The 20,584-nt window shown below is 44.1% G+C and overlaps 1 protein-coding gene across 1 annotated transcript in view; it reads left to right on the top strand.

The window, feature by feature from the left end:
* The window catches only part of Cog5 (component of oligomeric golgi complex 5), a 300,848-nt gene that overhangs the window by 277,303 nt on the left and 2,961 nt on the right, over positions 1-20,584 (top strand). The window contains exons 20-21 of the mRNA XM_052185982.1: positions 14,350-14,476; positions 15,849-15,928. Coding sequence (XP_052041942.1) covers positions 14,350-14,476; positions 15,849-15,928 — 207 coding nt within the window. The remainder of the gene's footprint in view (positions 1-14,349; positions 14,477-15,848; positions 15,929-20,584) is intronic.

Raw genomic sequence — 20,584 nt, 5'->3', positions numbered from 1 at the left:
TCTAATCATCTACACATAGGCCCCTCTTTTACTGACTCACAAAACTTATTAATTACATATTACTCTCTTTTCCAAGACAAGTGTAGAACAGTTGCAGCAGAAGGATCCTTTCCTTTTTCCTTTTTCCTTTTTCCCTTTTCCTTTCCTTTCCTTTCTTTTCCTTTCCTTTTTGGTTGGATGGCTGGTTTGGTTGATTAGTTGGTTGGTTGGTTGGTGTTTGCTTGCTTGTTTGTTTTGATACGGGTTTTCTCTGTTGTAGCCGTGGTTGTTCTGGAACTAGCTCTATAAACCAGGCTGGCCTCAAACTCAGAGATCTGCCTTGCCTGTACCTCCAAAGTTCTGGGATTAAAGGTATACACCCCACTGCCTGGCCCTAGGACCCATGATTATTAACCTGCATCCTTTCCATAGTTGCTGAGCCCTCTAACAAGAGCTAGCCATCAGCCAGAAACCCTGTGCATGCTGGATCTTGGCTGTCATTTACAGGTTATTCAAAGTTACTATTCTACTATGTCCAGGTGAATAATGGACAATATTGGATTGGCTCTTAAAATTTTATAAAAACAAAAACAAAATATTCCCAAATGTAACACTAAATTAAAAACACCCCCCAAAATTAATAAAGGCAGGCTTCCAAGGAGGTGATTGTTGTAGCCCACTGTACCAAGCACTGCTATGTGTTTGTATGAAGAAGGGAAGCAGAACAAACTAACAGGTCAGATAGGCATCAAAGTCTTGTCCTTTATATCAGCAATGGTTTTTATTTTTCAAATTTCCTACTCCAGCTTTACTTTTTAGTAAGAAAAGCCCATAATTTTTAATTTAAATCCTTCATATTATTTTCCCATCTAGAAATAATAGAAGAGTTAAAGAATAGTATAACATCTATGAAGATGTTTCCTAACAAGGTAGGAGGCAGGGCAGGCCAGTTACTTAGGCATGTTATGGAAGCCACAGAGGCCTCTTGCTGAACAGTCCGAGAGGCCTCTTGCTGAACAGTCCGAGTTATGGGCAGTGAAGCCGGAGAGGGCAGCGGGGGACTCCTTTGCAAGGGAGGACAGTGCCAGCCAGATCTTTCTCCAGTTAAGATCTCAGCTCCAGGGCTGCCCCTCCCCCACTCCCCAAAGCCCTAGCAAGCTCTCCCTTTCCACAGCAAGCTGCCATCTGCCTCAGGGCACTCTCTCTGATGGTAACATCAGTGGACTAGGTAATTAAGCCAGCTAGCTTCTTGCATACATTTACATTTTGCTGTCTCGATTAGAGTCCCTTGGGCAGCGAAAACCTTTTCATAGTTGGACAGAATGCTGCCTCAGAAACACGCTGACATTCCTGACCTGCCCTTCAGGCTTTGCATTTTCTCATGTGGCACATGTGTCAGAACTGTCAAGACCCCATCCTTGCCTGCCTCTCTGCAGTATGACATTAACCCCTGAGCACCAGATGCCTGAAGACTCTGACTCTTGACATTGTCAGGATAGATGCCCGTGTGGATCTGCGAGCTGACAGAGACAGGCCCAGAGACACTGGTTCTAAAATACAGAACCTGCCTTCCAGCAGGCCCCATCACCTTACCCCTGAAGGGACAGTTTCTTTCTGATGTCTACAGCCTGTATTGCTGGAACCTTCTTTATCTGGGTTTATTAGATCAGTGAAAACAGTCAGGAAATGGGGCTGTGTTATGCTGGAGCTTTTAGAAAGAGACAGTGAGAGCGGGAGAACTATAGGCTCAGGAGGAGGGGTGTGGTAACCAAGATAGGATACTCCTTAGTGCTGGTTTTCATTTCAGGGAGATTGATTGACACCACTTTTCTAAGGTCCTGATCTATTGACCATATAAGTGCTGCTATATCTGATCAGGTAAAGGAGGCCATCTCCATATTAATAAAGGAAATAATTCATCAAGAAGATATAACAATTATAACTACATATTGCACCAAATGTAAGGACTGTCATGAATATTGTATATCAGAAAAATGGAGGAATGCGTGTTTTTCTGTAGTGTAAGAGTTTATTGAGTAACAGTACACTTGCTACTTGCTTCTGTTTCAGTGACCCAGATTTGCCAGACTGTCTGCCTACCTTAGTCTGGCTGAGGTGAATGCAGGTTCTTTTAGTCCAGTGTTAATTACTAATATTATCTCTATTATCAGAACACACAGGATACAATAAATGTATCTATATAGAGCTACTCATATGTGTGGTTTGCAGAACATATACAAGGTAAAGAGGCTCTACAGTAGTAAGACAGGAGCTCTACAGAAATGGGTGGATTGGAATGTATAGAGATAAGATGCATAATTGTTTATAGATAAGATGAATATATTGATAAGATAACAGATCCAAAGCAGACTCAGGGAAGAAGCTGTGTTGTAAAGATCAAGCTATGAAAGAGTCAGAGTAGAGACTGAAGATGTAGTCAGCTACGAGTCACAAGAGCAGAAACCAGTCTGCAGCAGGAGCAGTGGCTAAGTCCAGATGGATATGCATGCGGATGAGTGGATGGCGGTCAGTGGGCTGTGTCAGCGGTGGAGGCTGAGCCGAGGGATGATTGGATCTCCTCCACCTGTGTCTTGATGCATGCTCCAGGTAACAAATGATAGATTGGCGCAGGCCCCTGCCATGGCTATGCTAGGAATATTCCATTTTATGGGGTTCAAGTAAAGGAGTTACAGCCTCTCTTGGTGTGGTGTGTCTGATCCATTCTTGGGCCTGGTTTTACTGATATGATTTTAATACACTCTTGTGCCCCTGCTATCTCAGTTTACCCCCATACCTTTCTAGGTTGTCTGTCTGTGCTATGGGTGGTGCTGGACAGATGGTGGTGTTGGTGAGTCTACCTGCTGAATGTAATTATCTTCCATACTCAAAATGGGAGTCAAATCTGTTTGTAAAATGGAGTCTGCCAGGGCAAGGTTCAACCTGACAAACCGCTATTTTATACAAAATGAAGTGACTTAGAATAGGACATATCCTGATTCAACACGCTCTCAGTTTCATAAAAACAAACACTAAAGGGCATAAAAGGTCAGGTGGAGGCTGGAGAGAGACAGCTCAGTAGTTAGGAGCACAGACTGCTCTGCCAGAGGTCCTGCATTCAAATCCCAGCAACCACATGGTGGCTGCAAACCATCTGTAATGGGATCTGATGTACTCTTCTGGTGTGTGTCTGAAGACAGCTACAGTCTATTCATATACATAAAAAAATAAATCTTTAAAAGGTCAGATGGGTCCTGAGGCAGTAATAATGAATGACTTAAGATCCTAATTTTTCATAAGTCATTTAAACTGAAGACCAACAAGAACAACTACAAAACTTCAGACATAATCTATATTACAGGTCAAATGGACATAGCAGGCATTTGCAGAATATTCCATCTAACAGATTCAGAATATAAAATCTGCTATGTGACCCATAGAAACCTCTTAAAACAGGCCAGAAAGCAAGTCTTGACAAATATAAAAGAATTAAAACAATTTACCATATCTTAACAGATTATAGTTACTACAGCCAGAAACCAATGGCAATAGTAACTATAGAAACTATACAGATATGTGAAAACTAAGAATATACTCTTTTAAAATTTTTATTATTATTACTGTGTGTGGTCAGGCATATGTAATTTGGCAAACATATGGAAGTCAGAAGATAATTTAGAGTATTTTTTTCTTATTCCACTTGAACATGGGTTCTAGGGTTCCAGGCTTGGAGGGAAGTACCTTTACCCAGTGAACCATCTCACTGTGTGTGCCTGTGTGTGCACATGCATGCATGTGTGCATATTAGTGCATACACTTAGCCACACACACTATACAATATTTATGTATGTATTTCAGGCATAGTCACGTGTGTGCCGTAGTATGTGTTAAGATTAGAAGAGCACTTGTAGAAGCTGTTTCTCACTGACCACTGTGTGCATTTCAGGGATTAAACTGAGGCCATCAGGCTTGGCAGCAAGTCCATTACCTACTGAGCCATCTTGCCAGTTCCCTCAGTACATGCTTGAATGACCAATAGGATAGCTGAAGAAATAGCAAGGAATTTAAACTTACTAGAATCAAGTGGAAATGAAAGTACAATTTACCAGAATCTTTGACTGTCAGAAAGCCACTCTGATGAGAAGTTTATAGCTTTACTGCTTATAGCAAAAATCAGAAAGATCTCAAGTAAATAAGCTAACTGGATACTTCAAAGTGTTAGAAAAACAATAGCCAGCCAAACCCAAAAGCAGCATTCAAGATCAGAGCAGGAATTAATGAAACAGGCACTAAGAGTAACATGTGAACCAGTGAGACAGGTGATTCTTTGAAAAGGGTCCAGAGAAAGAAAGGACCCAAGGATCATAAAACTGAATATGAAAAAGAATTTTTATTCTAGACTTTAGTGAGGTGCCCAGAATCATCAGGGAGTACTCTGAGGACTGGCTTTGCAAAGACTAGAAAGAGTCTAGGCATGGATGAATTTCTAGAGCTGGGGCCTGCTAAAACTAAACCAAGTAAGTGTAATAGATGACACATAGCAGCAGTCAGTGAAGTACAGAAGAAACAAAAAGTCTTCCCAACAAAGGGCCCAGGATCAAGTGAGGCCACTGCCAGTACTAAAACCCTGTTGGAAAGAGCTCACACCAGTACTGGTCAGACTGTTCTTTAAATGAGAAAGGGGAGGCCAACCACCACACCCACTCCATGGATAAGCAGCATTATCCTGAAACCAAAGCTAGGTAAAGACAAAACATGAGAACTATAGTTAGACTCCTTGATAAATACAAAAACTGTGTGTATATACACATATGTGTGGTTGTATGTGCATATAGACATGCGTGCATGCATGTTTAGGCCAGAGAATACCCTCGGGCGCCGTTCTTCCAGTGCCTATCATCCTCAGTTTTGTTTTGTTTTGAAGGAGCATCTCTCACAGGCTGGGGCTTGCTGATTAGGCTGCTTGTCTAGCAAACCCTAGAGATCTGCACACCTCTGCTCCTCAGTGCTAGGACAAGCTCAGGCGCATGCCCAGATATTTCACATGGTTCTGGAGGTAAAGCTTCATGATTGCAGTAAGCACTTTACAGATTACACTATTGTGCAATCTGTACACCATGCAAAAACATCTTTTTAAAATTGTTTTAATTATTTTACATGTATGTCAGAATTTATGTGCACCATGTGTGTGCAGAAGCCGTTGAAGTCCAGAAGAGGGCATGGGATCCCCTGGAACTGAAATACCAGATGATTGTGAGCTACAGAGTAGGTGCTCGGGGCTCAACCCAAGTCCTTGTGAAATAAAGAGTAAGCAGCCGCCGCCAGCGGTGGTGGCACACACCTGTAATCCCAGCACTCTGGGGGGCAGAAGCAGGCAGATTTCTGAGTTTGAGGCCAGCCTGGTTCCAGAGTGAGATCCGGGACAGCCAGGGCTACACAGAGAAACCCTGTCTCCAAAAAACCAAAAAAAAAAAAAAAAAAATAATAATAATAATAATAAAATAATAATAATAATAAATAAAAAAATAAAAAAGCAGCCCTTAGCACTGAGCCATCTCTCCATCCCCTAAAATGCTTAGTAATTCAGTATTAACAACCTGAATTTAAGAGACATTTAAAAAAAAAAGATAATGGGGCTGGAGCAGTTGAAAGAACTTGTTCTTGAAGACCTGTGTTCTGTTCCCATCACCTACTTGGCAGCTCACAAATATCTGTAGCTCTGTTTCCAGTAGATCCCACGCTTTCTTCTGCCCTCTGTTCCACTCTGTGGTGCTCAGACATACATGTAGGGAAAACACCCACTCACATAAAATAAAAGTCTTACAACCTTTTGGTTTCAACCAAGGATGAAAATCAATAAATGTAATACTGCACAGAGATAAACTGTACATAAACTTCTGTACATGAACTGCATGATCAACTCACATGTAAGTTTTTGTTGAGGCCTATGACAAAGTGTAGAATCCCTTAATAAAGAAAGCAAGACTAGAGGGAACATATCTCAGCATAATAAAGTCTACACATGCCAGATCTTTAGTAAGCATTGTAATGCATGGGAGAAACTGAAAGCAACTCTGAAGTCAGTGAGGAGCCAGGGCCGCATTCTCTCCCATACTCAGTATAGTGCTCAGTCTTAACAAGGGACACAAATAATAAAGGAAAAATGGAAAGTATCCCTACGTTTTGATGACATGACCCTATATTTAAAAGAGTTTAAAGATTTGATTAGAAAATCATGAGACCTAATGTGCACTTCAGCAAAATAGCAGCATAACAAACTTTCTAAGAAAGGAATAATGAGAAAACCCCATTTGCCATAAAGCAGATCAATAAAAGACCTGGAGACTAACCCACCCAAAGCAGTGAGGACCTCGGTGGCAAAAGCGTTAAGTAAGGTACTGAGGACACTGAAGGCATTAGAGGGAAAGCGCTATTTGCTGACTGATGTGTAGAATTCATGTTGTGAAGACGAACAGACTACCAAGTGGTTGCTGCAGTCAACGTAGTCCTAATCAAGATTCTGGTAATATTCTTTACAAAACTATAAAAAAATTAATTAAAATTAACATAGACACATAAAAATTCTAAAATAACCAAATCTGAAGCAGAAAGAGTAATACTGGAGCCTATGTATCAGACTATATTAATGAGTTACAGGGACAAAACTGTATGGTACTAGCAAAAAAAAAAAAAAAAAAGGAGACAAATCACTGTTACAGTTCCTGCCACCCAATCTTTGACATATTTATCTGAGACATGTGTTAGAAGAAAAGACAGCATATTAACACATGGAAAGCAGGGTCCTATTTGTAGAAGAGAGAAACTAGATCCCAATCTTTTACTCTACACAAAAATCAATTTAAACTGGATCAAAGATGTCAGCATAAGAAGTTTGAAATACTCGTGAAAAACACACTGAAAATATTCAAGCAGTAGAAAGAGCAGCACAGGAAATCTCAAGAGTTCAGAAAGACGTTCTGAAAAGGGCTTCAATAGCACAGGAAGTCTCAAAAGTTGACAAGCGGTTCTCCAGGAAGTTAGGAAGCTTAAGCTGAGTGTGCTGAGGCGGCGTGCTGGCTGGGTCTCTGAGCTTGAGGAGGGTCAGGCTAGACTGGGAACCCCTGACTCAAAAAAGCAAAAACAGAAGGAAAAGAAAAGTGAAAGAAAAAAGTTAAAGAAGGGAGAAAGAAGGGAGGGAGGGGCGGAGGGGGGAGAGAGAGAGAGAAGCTGAGAGGGAACTGGGGACTGCTTCTGCACAGCAAGGGAAATAATAGTGAAGAGAAAGTATAAAATATAAGCAAGCGGGGCTGGCAAGGTGGCTCAGTCACCGGAGCCAAACCAGGAGCCGGGCAGCCTGGGTTCAGGGCCTGTGATCTACATGGCGGACTATGGGGTCAGTGGCCAGTGCCGTAGCCCTCTGATGGCTACGGGCATGCGCATGTGTGCATACACATACTACATAGAACAAAGAAGGGCCTTTGCCAGCTATACTCTGGACAGGGAACTGATAGCTGGGATACATAAAGAAGGGCAAAAATTAACACCAGCAAAGTTGTTCAGTCAGTAAGTGGGTTAATTACTAGTCTCAATGGAATTAGTATAAATTCCCAGTTAGTACTTGAAAAAGGGTTCAACACCCTCAGCCATTAAAGAAAGGTAAATTAAAACTGTTTTGAAACTTTATCTCACCCAAGGAAGAATGGCTGCCGTCAGATAACACGCTGGCCAAGATGTACGGACAGAGAAGCCCTTATTCACTACCGAACGGTGACTGGTGCAGCTACTGTAGAAGGCCTTGTGGAAGCTCCTCAGAAAACAAAACAGCAAGCCCTGAGACTGTAGCTACTGTTTGGTGCAGCTAGACCCTCCCTCCCTGGGTGTACCACAGCCGTGCTGTCATGCAGTATTCTCAAGAGCTGAGGGTTGGTCCAGCCTGGCTATCTACAGGGCAGCGTCCAGTCCATACTGTATTTCAGAAGTACCTGTTTGTTTTTTACTCTGATTGGGCCAGAAACACATTAGAATATTTGTCTATAGTATCTAGGAAAATAGCAGACATTTTCAGAGCTTGATGGCCAGTCCCTGCCACCGAAAGGCGATGTTGCTGGCTTCTGCTCCCCAGTGGCTCCAGTGCAGCTCCCAGGAGAACAAAGGAGTTCCCTCAGAACTCCTCCTCCCCGCCTGGTCAGTGGTGAGGCAGTAAGCGCCCAACAGGAGTCCCAACCTTTGAGGCCCTGTGTACCCCAAGTCCTGAGCCTCTGCATCATTCTCTTTTGCATCCCTCATGACCCCTAAAATGTCTTGAGAGCCTCGCTTCCTGACGGCTTCAGACAGGCTCTGTTCCGTCACAGGAAGTCCTGTGTCCTGTGTGGGAACGATGGCTACCTGCGTGCTCCCACGGTGGACTCGTCCTTTCCTCTCTCGGACTCTGGTTTCTATGGGAGTTTCTGAGCTCGGGGACTTGCGCTCAGTGTTCTTGCTGCCTTCTTGGGCCTTCTCTCCGAATTGGGGAGGGGTAGGTTTGGTGGCAGGCAGTCTGGAAGAGACCAGCACTGGTACTGAATGTGGGGTCAAGAGCAGTAGGCCTCTGTAGTCCTGCATTTCATGATTAGCCTTAACAGCCTGGCTGAAAACTGACAGCTGTGCAGCCATGACTCATTTAAATGTGACTTTCCCGAACTAGAAATAGACATTTTTTTTCTAAGGGATCTAATACTTGACTAATTAACTCTACCTTCTGGCTAGAATCTGTAACCTTGGAAGTGCTGCTATATTTAGAATAATCTTTAAGAATGACAGGGTAGAGTTTCTGCTTTTCATAGCACCTTAATTTTCCTTTGTTTTGGGAAGCACTTGAGGTGGTGTCTTTTTTTTTTTTTTTTTTTTTTTAAACTTGCTGATGCTTCAGATCCCATCTGGAGTCAGGGACAGGGAGGGCTCAGGCTATGCTCCCCAACAGGAGGTGACGTGTGGGTGACACCCAGTGCACCTCTGCTTGTGACCCCTGCAGACTGGTCTTGTCAGAAAGACAGCATTAGTGGCCTAGAGCGCTGAGGGACAGAAGACTGACTGACTGGCAGCTAGCGTCCAGCAGGCCTGCTCTGAGGACCTTGCCCTCCATTGCCGTGTGTCTGGGTGCTTCCTCCCTGCCTCCCTCCACCTCTCCCCATCTTCCGTGCTTGCTCGCTTTCCTTGCATATTTTGTAGTTTGCATTGAAAATATCCTAAAGGATAATTATGAAAAACTAAATTTTAGATTTGGCTGTAGATTTCCTGAAGCTGAAGATAAAACAAAATCAGCTGTCTAGTTCTGCAGATCAGAGGAAATGAGGCAACTGTGTGGCAACCGACTGACAAGGAAGGCTGTTCTTAACACCTAACCCTGCCTGCTTCCTGGCGGCGCTGAGACCCTTCTGGGTTTTGTTCCTGAACTTGCCTTTGCTTTTAGCTACCTTCATATTTGTATCTCGGTGAACTCCTTGGGTGGGTTTGGCGGGCAAGCACTGGGTCTTTGTACCTAGAGGCTGGTATCCAACATGGGGCCGCTTCGCCTCCTGTTTCTGGAAACATTCTTTCTCCCCACCCCCCCTCAGCCCCCCATTTCACATACCCTGGTACCCTCCTGGGCTTTCCTGATTCCTGTCTGCTTTCCTTATTCCTTCCCATTCTGTTCTTTTGCTCCTGTAATTTGGTATTTTAAACACTGTCTTTAAATTAAAGTCATTGATTTCTTAGACTTACTGAGGTTTGCAGGTTAACAATGTTATGTTTGGTCCACGTGTTCATCATCTGTAGGATTTTTTTTTAAAAAAAAAATCTTTAGGATTCATTTTCAAAGATAATGAGAGAACCAACTACAACCAGCTGTAGTCCAGGAACACAGTGTCAGGTTGCCCCAAATTCCATGTTCTAAAATGGTGTCAATTTTACAAAGTTTTTATAAAATTGTAAATCAAAGCATGGTTAATGTGGTGTTTGACACATTAGGGTGGGTAGGAACAGCGCCGGGAACTCTTTGTTATAGCCCCAGAGATTATCTGATGCCATCTTGACCTTCTGTTGATGCAAAGGATTGATTTGATAGTCATGAGGATATTGGGTCCCATATGGAGGTAGGGCTGGAGGAGGCTGTTTAGGGGCTGAAGGGAGCCCAAGACTATCTACCAGCCTCACCATCTTAGCTCTCCACGGTCTCAGCCACATCAACCTTGTATAGCGTTTAAGGTGTGTTTGACTTTTTTTCTAAAAAACGTGAGTGTTGGCTGAGCAGTCACCTTTTCTGCATGCAAAAAAGTATAGTGTTTTGTGTCCCCATGTGCTAGAACTAGCCAGCTCTTCTAGCTGTCAGGAACCAGGGCTAAATTGTTTTCAGTTTCAGTATCTGACATACATGTGATATGTAAACTTAGGAATAGTGTGTCTAGCCAGGTGGTGGTGGTGCACGCCTGTAATCCCAGCACTCTGGGAGGGAGTGGCAGGTAGATTTCTGAGTTCGAGGCCAGCCTGGTCTACAGAGTGAGTTCCAGGGTTCCAGGACAGCCAGGGCTACACAGAGAAACCCTGTCTCAAAAAAACCAAAAAAAAAAAAAAAGAAAGAAAAAGAAAAAGAATAGTGTATCTAATGTCAACATAGTAAAAAACACAGTGTGCCCTGATGATTTAAAGGCAACAGATGAGAGAAGGGGGCATTTTTAATCAACTAGAAATAGCATTTTTAAACTACATAAATAATGTCACCCATCTACAATAAATTTTATTTGATATGACAGTTTTGTTGATGTTCAGAGTGTTATATTTTGGTCTCCATTTTTGGAACAGTTTGGGAAGGATTAGGAGGCATGGCCTTGTTGAAGGAGGCATGTCAGTAAATGTGGACTTGGAAGTTTCCAAAGGCCATGCTATTTTCAGCTAGCTCTCTCTGCTTTATATTGTGTCTCAAGATGTGAGCTCTCGGTTTCTGCTCCAGTGCCACGTCTGCCTTCTTCCTGCTGTGTTTCCTCACATGGTGTTTACATGCGCTATCCTTCTGAAACTATGAGCCCCAAATAAAGCCTTCTATAAGCTGCCTTGGTTATGGTGTCTTATGACAGCACTAAAAACGTAGCTAAGACTCGTGTGTGTGTGTGTGTGTGTGTGTGTGTGTGTGTGTGTGTGTGTGGGTGGGTGTGGGTGTGGGTGTGTGGGTGTATTCATGTATATATTTAGGCATATGTGTGTGGAAGCCAGAGGTTGATGCTGAGTTTCTTGACTTTCTCTCTACATTATCTTTTGAGATAACATATTACTCTGACCCCAGGGTTCATAGATCTAACTAGTCTCGCTAGCAAGGCATACACACCGGTCCCTACTGTCCAAGCGCTAAGATAATAAGCCGGGTACCACCAGGCCAGGCATCGCCACGTGCTTTCAGGATCTGGACTGCAGCCATAGTGCTCGCACGGCAAGTGTTTCCATGAGTGAGTTAGCGTCCTGGCCTAGAAAACAGAATTCTGAAATAAGAAGTATTTTAAATATTAGTAGAAACATAGTAATTAAATTGATTGGATCAAGTTAAAATTCTTTTCCATTTCCTTAGCAGGAAGCTGCTGGCTTTTTTAAGAGTTTGAACTTAAATAGAGGTATCTCCAAATGGGATGCCTTTTGAAATATTTAACATAATTCTTTGCCAATTTAAAAATGAAAAACTCTTAAAATCTAAATTATATTTAATACTGAAATGATCTGTTTTTATAGAAGTGAACAAAAATCTTGAATCTGAGGTTAGAAATTCAGTTGTTAAGAATGTTTATAGATCACCCAAAGGATCTAAGTTCAGCTCCCAGCACCCGCGTTAGATGGCTCATAACCACCTGTAGCTCCGTCTCCAAAAAACTGGAAGTCCTCCTCTGGATTCCACCATGCATTCACACTGCACTGGCTGTGAGCTATGGAAATTCATGTGCTGGGCTTTTCCTTACCTGAACCCAGCTACTGTTTGACCCCCCACCCCACCCCAAAAGGGGTTTCGACACAGGTTGAAAACCGCTGTTCTGCAGGTGCACTTTGACTCACATTTCCCGGCGTAGCTTCTCACTGAGATTTTTGGCTAGGCAGATTACTCCCTAGAGATGTGGCGCAGATCTTTGTGAGCTGACAGCTGGGATTTCCGGTAGGCTGTCATTGGCTGGTGTCTGATTAGACACTATTGATATCAGGAGCACAGCTGCCACTCAGAGCGCTACACTGGCAACTCTGAGCTCTATTTCCTGTTTCTGCTTGATTCCAGAGTCCATCCCTGTGGTGCTTTGAGGTAAAGAGTGCATTTGGTCATGAATGCTAGGAAAACTGGATGTCTGCTTCTTGTTCGGTCCTTGGAACTCGTGGGTGCAGGCAGTTTTCTGTCTGGTGCTGTGCCAGGAACAGAAGGAATGCTGTCATCTAAGCTAGGGCAGCAGTAACTTTCTAGAGTAGTTCCTGTATGGTTCTGCCATCTGATCTGTGTGGGCCAGTTTAAGAGTTGAGTTTTCATTGGCCTGTTCTCTCCTGTGAGCAGTTTACTAGTTGTGACTTTGGGATACTGAAGCCTGAGACCTCTTGCTGTCCTGAAGTCTGAAAGCTTTCTGTGTGCTGACGCAATCGGGACTGTGTAAGCAGAGCTATTCTGTTGATGATTTTGATGCTTTCCCTATTGCAACCAGCAGCCCTGACCTAGTAGTGAAAACAATACCATCCATTGAGAGGAACACTCACAGTGACGCCTCTGGGCAAAAGGAAACCTACCCAGCAGTGCTCATGATTCATTACCCCGGGGGCCTGAACTTCTTCAGCATAGAACACTGAAATGATGTTGGCTTTGAACATTTTCAAAGTAATATACCAAATTCTCAGGGCGGCTGCAGGAAGAATTAGGTTCCTGGCTTTCTGGTTACAGACAATAAAAATAAACACTATTTCCCAATCATTAAAAAACTCACTAACAAAACAATGTTATTTGATGAGGCAGTACCTTCGTTTCCGTTTACTGTGATCAGACACCAGGACAAAAGCAACTTGAGGGGAAGGACTTGGTTCACATTCCCGTTCGTACTCCATCACTGCAGGACAGCTAAGGTAACGGGAACTTGAAATAGTCTCACCAAACCCACAGTCGAGATCTAGGAGCAGTGCTTGCAGCTAGTGCAGGCTGCCCTTCCAGGGCCTTCTGTGAGGTACTGAGCCTACAGATGGGGTGCTCTTTCTCCTCAGTTAGCCCATGGAAATCTTTGACATGAATACCCACAGGCCAATGCCGTCCAGACAGTCCCTCAGGGATGCTCCTTCACTGGTGATTCTGCATTCTGTCAGGTTGATAATCAAAGTAACCATCATAAGCAGTTCAGATATGAACATTTTTTCAGTTAGTGTAAGTTGTATTTGTAGGATTATTACTATAAGAAAGTTTCCCTAATATTTTGGATCCAACAGGACCCACGTGTCTGTTGAGCACACTCTTCTGGCTTTTGAGATAAATGCTCATTAGTGAAAGGAAGGGACTGACCCCACTGTCTCACACAGGCCTGCTGCCTTCACACATTGCCATCACTGAGATGGCTGAGGAGAGGCCAGGACAGGGCTGTGCTCCATGCTCATGTCAGTCATCTGTCTGTTCTCTGAAGAAGTGTGGGGCTGGCTGGCTGTTTCAGGTGCGCCTCTAAAGCCAACATAGACTCACTCGCCTGTACCCGTAAGAACTCCGAGCCAAAGACAGCACATCATTTCTGCCCAGATTTTGGCACAGAGTGGTCAAGAATTGGAAGTGGAGTTCACTGGCTTTCATACACTCCTATTGAAGGAAACTAGCATAAACCGCTGAACTAATCAGCAGAATAATAACTTTATACCAAAGACATGAGTGCCATTTAGAAAGACTATAGAAACGTTTGAGTTCATTCATATTAGATTATAGCCCAAAGAAGGGCTTTAGAGAAGGTGAGAGCTTCAAGGATCAGTCAAGCTAAGAATCCGTTACTCACACCATGTGAATGTTTTCCTTTGAGTTTGTTGTTAGCCTGTTAATTAAATTACCCTAGAGGGAATTTTGCTGTCAGTGAAGTAACATGAGACCCACTGGTAAGTGCTGAGTGCTGAAGAAGGAGCTGAAAGGCAGAGCAGGCTCGGGGGCTGAATTTCTTTTTTAAATGGGGCTTCAATAACCTATGTAGGGCTGGAGGTGGTGATGCACGTCGTTAATGTCCGCTCTTAGGAGGCAGAGGCAGGTGGGTCTGAGTCCCAGTGTAGTGTACAGAGCAAGTTCCAGGCTACACAGAGAAATCGTGTCTCAAAGACAAGAAAGAACAAGAAGACTGTTCCAGCAGAATGGTCCCCTATGTGAACTAACTCTGCCTTTCCTTCTAGGCCGCTGCTCTTCCAGACAAGTGAGCATGTGGTGGACAGTCCGGCGGTGGGAGACGTCATACCATTCAGCATCGTCATTCAGTTCCTGTTCACCAGAGCGCCGGCTGAGCTGAAATCCCCCTTCCAGGTAATGAAGTAAGGGTGGCCTCTCTGGCGGCTGTGTGAGTGAGCATCCTCTCTGAGTGGGTAGCTGGCTCCCTCTAGCTTTAGTCAGCCTCCAGTGTCTCTCTGAAAGTGAACAGAGGTGGAAGAAAACTGGGTGCACTGCATGTATTTTCTTGGCAAGCAGTGTCCTTTACACAAGTCTCAGCTGATTACAGTGCCCCATGCCTGTACGCTTAGCACTCAGGAAGCTGAGGCTAGAGGATTGTCATGAGCTCCTTGCCTACCTGAGGTACACGAGACCCTGCTCAGAAACGTTATGGCAAATAGTAAAAAAAAACAAACCGGCTTGTCCCAGCTAGTGCCAGCACAGCACCAGTGTGTTCCCACGGAGGGAGCTGTTCTCACTGAGCTCCTGGCCCAGCTGCCCCGCTGCCCCCATCACTGTGTTCCCAGCTCTCACTCGCTTGTCCCTGGAGCCACTGGTCCTTCCTCATAAACCCCTGTAGTCGGTGAACCCACATCCAGTAACTACATGGAACCTCCAACTTTGCAGGCCCGTATCACAGTACCTGGTAAAATCAAGACTCTCAAACCTGTAGTTAACCAATCAGATTTATGTACCAATAAAACCACAATTTACAAGATGCCAATACAGTAATTTCAGAGCCAGTGGATAATGATAAAAACTTTATCCCAATTATTCTAAAGTTATGAAACATCACGTTGTCCTCCATTCTCCTCTCCTTCTCTGTCTGTCCTGTCTGTCTTAGCTCTGCCTCCCTTTTCCCTGTCCAATCACAGGCCTCCTCTGCACTAATGTAATTGGACAGGGAAAATCCTGCAACACAAAAATCATCACCATCAGGCCTGGGTGTAGTGGTACAAGCCTTTAATCCCAGTGCTCGGGAGGCAGAGGCACATGATCCCTGTGAGTTTGAGGCCAGCCTGGTCACCAGAATTCCAGGACAGCCAGGTCTACACAAAACCCTGTTTCAAAAAAAAAAAAAAAGAAAAGAAAAAAGAGAAAGAAAAAGAAAAAAACAAACAAAAACTATCCTCAAAGAAAACAAAAATGACAGAAATTTCTATTCATGATGCTCTGCTGGAGTCTGCTTGCTTGCGTATATATGTATGTATGTATGTATGTGTACGCGCGCGCGCGTGTGTGTGTGTGTGTGTGTGTGTGTGTGTGTGTGTGTGTGTTTATTTTGGGAGACTCATGTCAGCAGTTTTTAAGGGTTTATGGTAATCAGGTGCGTGAAGCTCTGTGCCACCTTCTGTACTTCCTTCAGGAAGTGTGAAGATATTTTACCCTCAGTCATGAGTGCTTTTTGTGTCAGTATTTGCCACCATTTGCTGAAGAATGCTTTCTTTTCTGTGTTGCAATCCCACAGAGGGCAGAATGGTCCCATGCACGCTTCTCCCAGTGGCTGGATGATCATCCATCTGAAAAGGACAGGCTCCTCCTCCTCAGGTAAAGCTGTGTTCTAGGGGGTCCACAGGGTGGGCCAGCATATAGATAGAATACAGAGTGAGTGGTGACGGAGCAGCGATTGTGTGAGCCTGTGTGGCTTGTGGCCATTTCATCGCATAGGCATTTGCATGCTGCATCCCTCTGCAGTGTGTACGCTGGGCACAGGGACTATCTAATCTTTCCAGACCTTCACATCCTCATGTACCAATGTCTGTGCCAGTATTTGCCGCATTTGCTGAAGAGTGCACTCTCCTCACTGTGTTGCAACCCTGCAGAGGGCCCAGCAGTCCCACATATACTTCTCCCTGCTACAGACCTAAGGAGCATGAGCTCCAGTCAATCAGTGTCACTCGTGTGGTTGTCGTGTGCTGCAGTCCCTGACACGGTGGCATTCAGAGTCAGTGAACTTCGAGGTAGTGGCAGTTCCTGGTAGGAAAGGGTAACTGGGAACCTATGTAGACAGCACTCACTCCCTGGCTGCAGCGGGTGCACGTGCACATCTGCAGCCTGGCACGTGCAGCTTACTGAGCACGTTTCTTCCATTGCTGCCCTCCTGAGACCATGCTCAGAGAACATCACCAGAGAGTTCCTCTCCCTGCCGTTTTGTTCAGTTGACTCAATGAATTTTATTGACATGTAATCCCACCTTCCTGAACCTTCCTTCCCTTGTTCCTGAATCTTTCTGACTTCTTCCCCATCTCTTTCAGCTGCTGACTTGCACTGTTTTTGTCCATTTGTTAAATGTCATTGTATACATTTTTAGGTTTTTTTGTACCCAGGTGAGCTAGTGCAGACACATGCATCTTTTAGACACACACACATCCCTCTCAGTAGGCCCAGGTATGGAACTCACTTGCATGGGGCCTTAGGCCAGCAAATTTGCTGTCGGACATCTGTATTCAAATATACCACAGAAATCTCAACACCAAATGTTTTCATTTAATCATCCCTCAAACACCATCACCCAACCAGCCACACTAGAAAATGAGTAAATTGTCAGTCATCTCCTGTCCACCTGGTTTTCTAATTCCAGTTAGTATTGCTCTAACCCTGAATCCATTCTCTACGCTGCCAGTCTAGGTGTGTGGATAAGGCAGGCCAGCTAGCTAGTCTCCGTGCAGGGAGCAGGCACATGCGTGTAGACGGTCATTCTCACCTGTGTATGCACATGTCAAGGTGGAACAGTGGGACTCAGGACTCCACTCCTCAGAGCCTCTGGGAACCTATGTGGGTTAAGGAAGATGAGCCAGGCTTCTATTGTTCCTTCTCTTTCCTCACTAGGAAGCTGACCCATAAGAGAGAAAGGCTGAAGGTGAGCTTCCTGTCAGCACCCAGGCCTAGTTAAACCTACCTATGGAAAGGGCTTAGGATGTGGTCAGGAAATTTGGGTCTCAATTTGCAATCTCTGTGGCTTCTCTTCTGAGTCCCAAATATGCACTCAGCCTGAGTTTATCAAATTATATTATCAATATAGATTGTTGATAATAGGAAACATTCAGCAAACCTCCATTTTTATCATGTTTTAGCCTTGAAATTATTTCATCCACATGGCTGTCATGCTGTGGGTTCGTGATCACAAATCTGTTTTCTTCTGCTTCTTTTTAAAAATGGGTGATCTCATCATGGATGCTGTTGCTAAGCTCATATTTAGCAAGTGAAAGCCATACTCATAAATACTGACTAGTCTCAGTGTCCCTCTTTTACATACACAGACACACACACAGAGAGAGAGAGAGAGAGAGAGAGAGAGAGAGAGAGAGAGAGAGAGAGAGAGAGAGAGAGAGAAAGAAAGAACACAGATCTCAGGACCTTCCTGCTCGCAGCCTGTCTGGGGGACCCACAGAAATTACTGCCACAGCACCCTGCCTCTTAGCAAGAGAAAACCTTTGTCTTGAAGGGTGTGCTTTCTTACATGTTACTCAAAATGTGTTTTGATCCCGCCTACCTAACATGGATGATTCTCTCCGCATACAGACCCAGGGCAAGTGTGGGTCTCAGATGTCAGCATCTCCTTCAGCTTGGAGCAAGCCTTTGCGGAGCCTCATTCTGCTCCTCCCATGTTAGGCTGTTAGAGGTAGGGAAAGTGCAGCAGTAGATAGAGTGCTGCTGCAGAGTAGGCAGAGGTGAGTGCTCTTCCGCCTGACCCACACCAGGGAGGGGAGTTGAGGGCTGCTGCAGCTCAGCTACCAGATGCTCCCTCCCTCCCTCCCTCCCGACATGCAACACTCAGGCTTGGGTGCAGACGTGACCACCGAGCTCCGACCATGCTTTCACGGAAGACAAAACATCAGTTTGGGTACAAAGATCCCCAGGCTTTGCAGAAATGGTTGGCCCTACCTGTGTACCTTACAAACAAGATATAAGCCTATGTATTTGCAGGGGAGAGCGACACATCATCTTGTTACTCTTTGAGGACACATAGGTTGTAACCATTGAGACTCCACTAGAACCTAATGGTACTTTTATCCATTGTTACAGAAAACACTGGCAACCATGTGAATCCTTGGACCCTTAGCCATCTTGTCACTGTCCAGAACCCATAGACTAGGTCTTATTTTCCCAGTTTGTCTGTTTCTAAAATCTTAAAATGCTTTGAAATTCACTTAGAATTTTAGTTCTAATCACAATCAAGTTTTTAATGCCTGACAAATTGTCTATGAAACACCTACTTGGTGTGTCACCTGACAGTGTGATCTGTTAACCTAGGCCAATCCTTTATTATCAAACCCATTGCTTTTTCCTCTGTCAGGGTAACTTCGGCAACCTTGTTTGGTTACAAACCTCTTACATAATGCTTGGTCTGACTTCCAAGAAAGCTAATGTTTTCCTGAAGCAAATGAAGTAATTTAATAAATGCTTGAGAATCGTGCTCTGATTTTATGTGGGAGGGAAGTTTGTTTTCTCACTGTCATTCTAATGGTGTTTTTGATGAATATCGAAAGATCTAACCAAACTTCCTTCTGAGCTTTCCTCAATGTGATGTATAATTTATATACTTGGCCCTGCAGATGCAAAGGAAAGTGGTTTTTTTTTTTTTAAGTACATTTTGTACATAGAACAGTGTGTCCACTATGGAGCATTAGTTTCTAAGGTTTTGCACTTATTTCTTAGACTGGAAAACATGCATGTGTGCACATGTGCATGTGCTCACGGCCAGCTGCTTTAAGATGGCTAAGCCCTTTCTCAGCCTGGCTTTAAAGACATTTGTGGAATTGGGGCAACTGCCTGAACTGGTATGCCAACTGGCAAAGAAACAATTTGATTCAAATTTATTAAAAAATATAGAGAAGTAACTCCTTAAGGGTTGGCTCTGATACCTGGCATTGGAACATCTCATAGAATGATGCTAAGAGCACTGACTTCTGTCTGTAGTTAGGATTACTGATTAATGGGGCCTGGGGCTAGGCATTATGACCAGAAAAACAGGATTACATCTTATTTGAGAAGTTGGCTTAGTAATGGCCTGCCCATACTTCCACATAGCCAAAGGAAGCTCTCATACCCTGAACACAGATTGCTGGGTACTGTGTAGTCTGGATTTTCTTCACATCTGTGTGACTCCTGGGTAATATTTTGCTAGAGTTAGGGTGGGTTTTATGACAGGCTATTTTTAAAGTTGAGCCCTAAATGATAAAGAGCTGTCCAGGGAGAACACAAGAGAAAGTGTGCAGATGATAAAGACAACCCAGTCCTTTAATTGTAGGATTATCTGCATGGTCAAAACCAAACAGGCCCGCTGCCAACCCCTATCTGAGGGAGTAATATCCTATTTCAGAGTGGGAAATATCTTGATTTCTTCCCTGATTGGATGATGGCCTTAGCTGTAGCAAGTGAACTACAAAGTTAATTTGTGGGTCTTTTTCAGGCTACACCGGACTGCCCTGAAGCCCCAAGAGGCATAAAGGCCTGCAGTTGTTTCCAACAAAGCTGGGTTGTTTGGGGACCTCCTAGTGAACAGTGATGTTAGCGAGCCAGGACCAGGATGACCACCTCAGAGACCCAGCTAACAGCTTTAAAAACAAGCACTATAGAAAGTATTTAAACTGGAAGAAAGTTGTCGGCAGGGGGCCAAATGTGGAAACAGGTGGGGTGAATTTGAAGACCCTGTAACTGATTCCATACAGATGGAAATGAGAGTTTGAACAGAACTAGTTCCCTGGGCTCCAAGAAGAAAAGAGGAACAGAACAATGCCAAGGGTTTGGTAGAGGACCAAACACACTTAGAAGCAATGTTACTTAACATGTCTAAAGACAGTAAAGAACACACCTGAGCAGTGCTGACTTCCCAGTGTCTAAACTGCTAAACAGGACCCTGCAGTGAGTATGTATGCAGAGCTGTGGAGATTTATTTATTTGTATAAAGTACAAACCATTCTTAGCTTTCCTGGGTGGACATACACAGTCTTCCCGTGAGACCACTGTTGTGGCCTTGTAGCTGCCCCTACACTCTGCTGTGGTGGTGGGAAAAATGACCTTGGGTGTAAAGGAACAAGCCAAGAGCCACAAATGTTGCTGCCATTCATCCACTGACTCCTGTCCCCGTACAAATCAAAGAGCATTTCCAAAGCAATGGTACAGCAACGCATGGAAGTACTCAACTAAGTTCAGACTTCCCATCACAAAACCTACCAAAAACTAAAAGGCCCAAAATGCTGT

Source organism: Apodemus sylvaticus, chromosome 6 (genome assembly GCF_947179515.1).
Source record: "Apodemus sylvaticus chromosome 6, mApoSyl1.1, whole genome shotgun sequence".
NCBI lineage: Eukaryota > Metazoa > Chordata > Mammalia > Rodentia > Muridae > Apodemus > Apodemus sylvaticus.
Note: the sequence above shows the minus strand (reverse complement) of the source record. Positions and strands in the feature narration are given on the sequence as shown.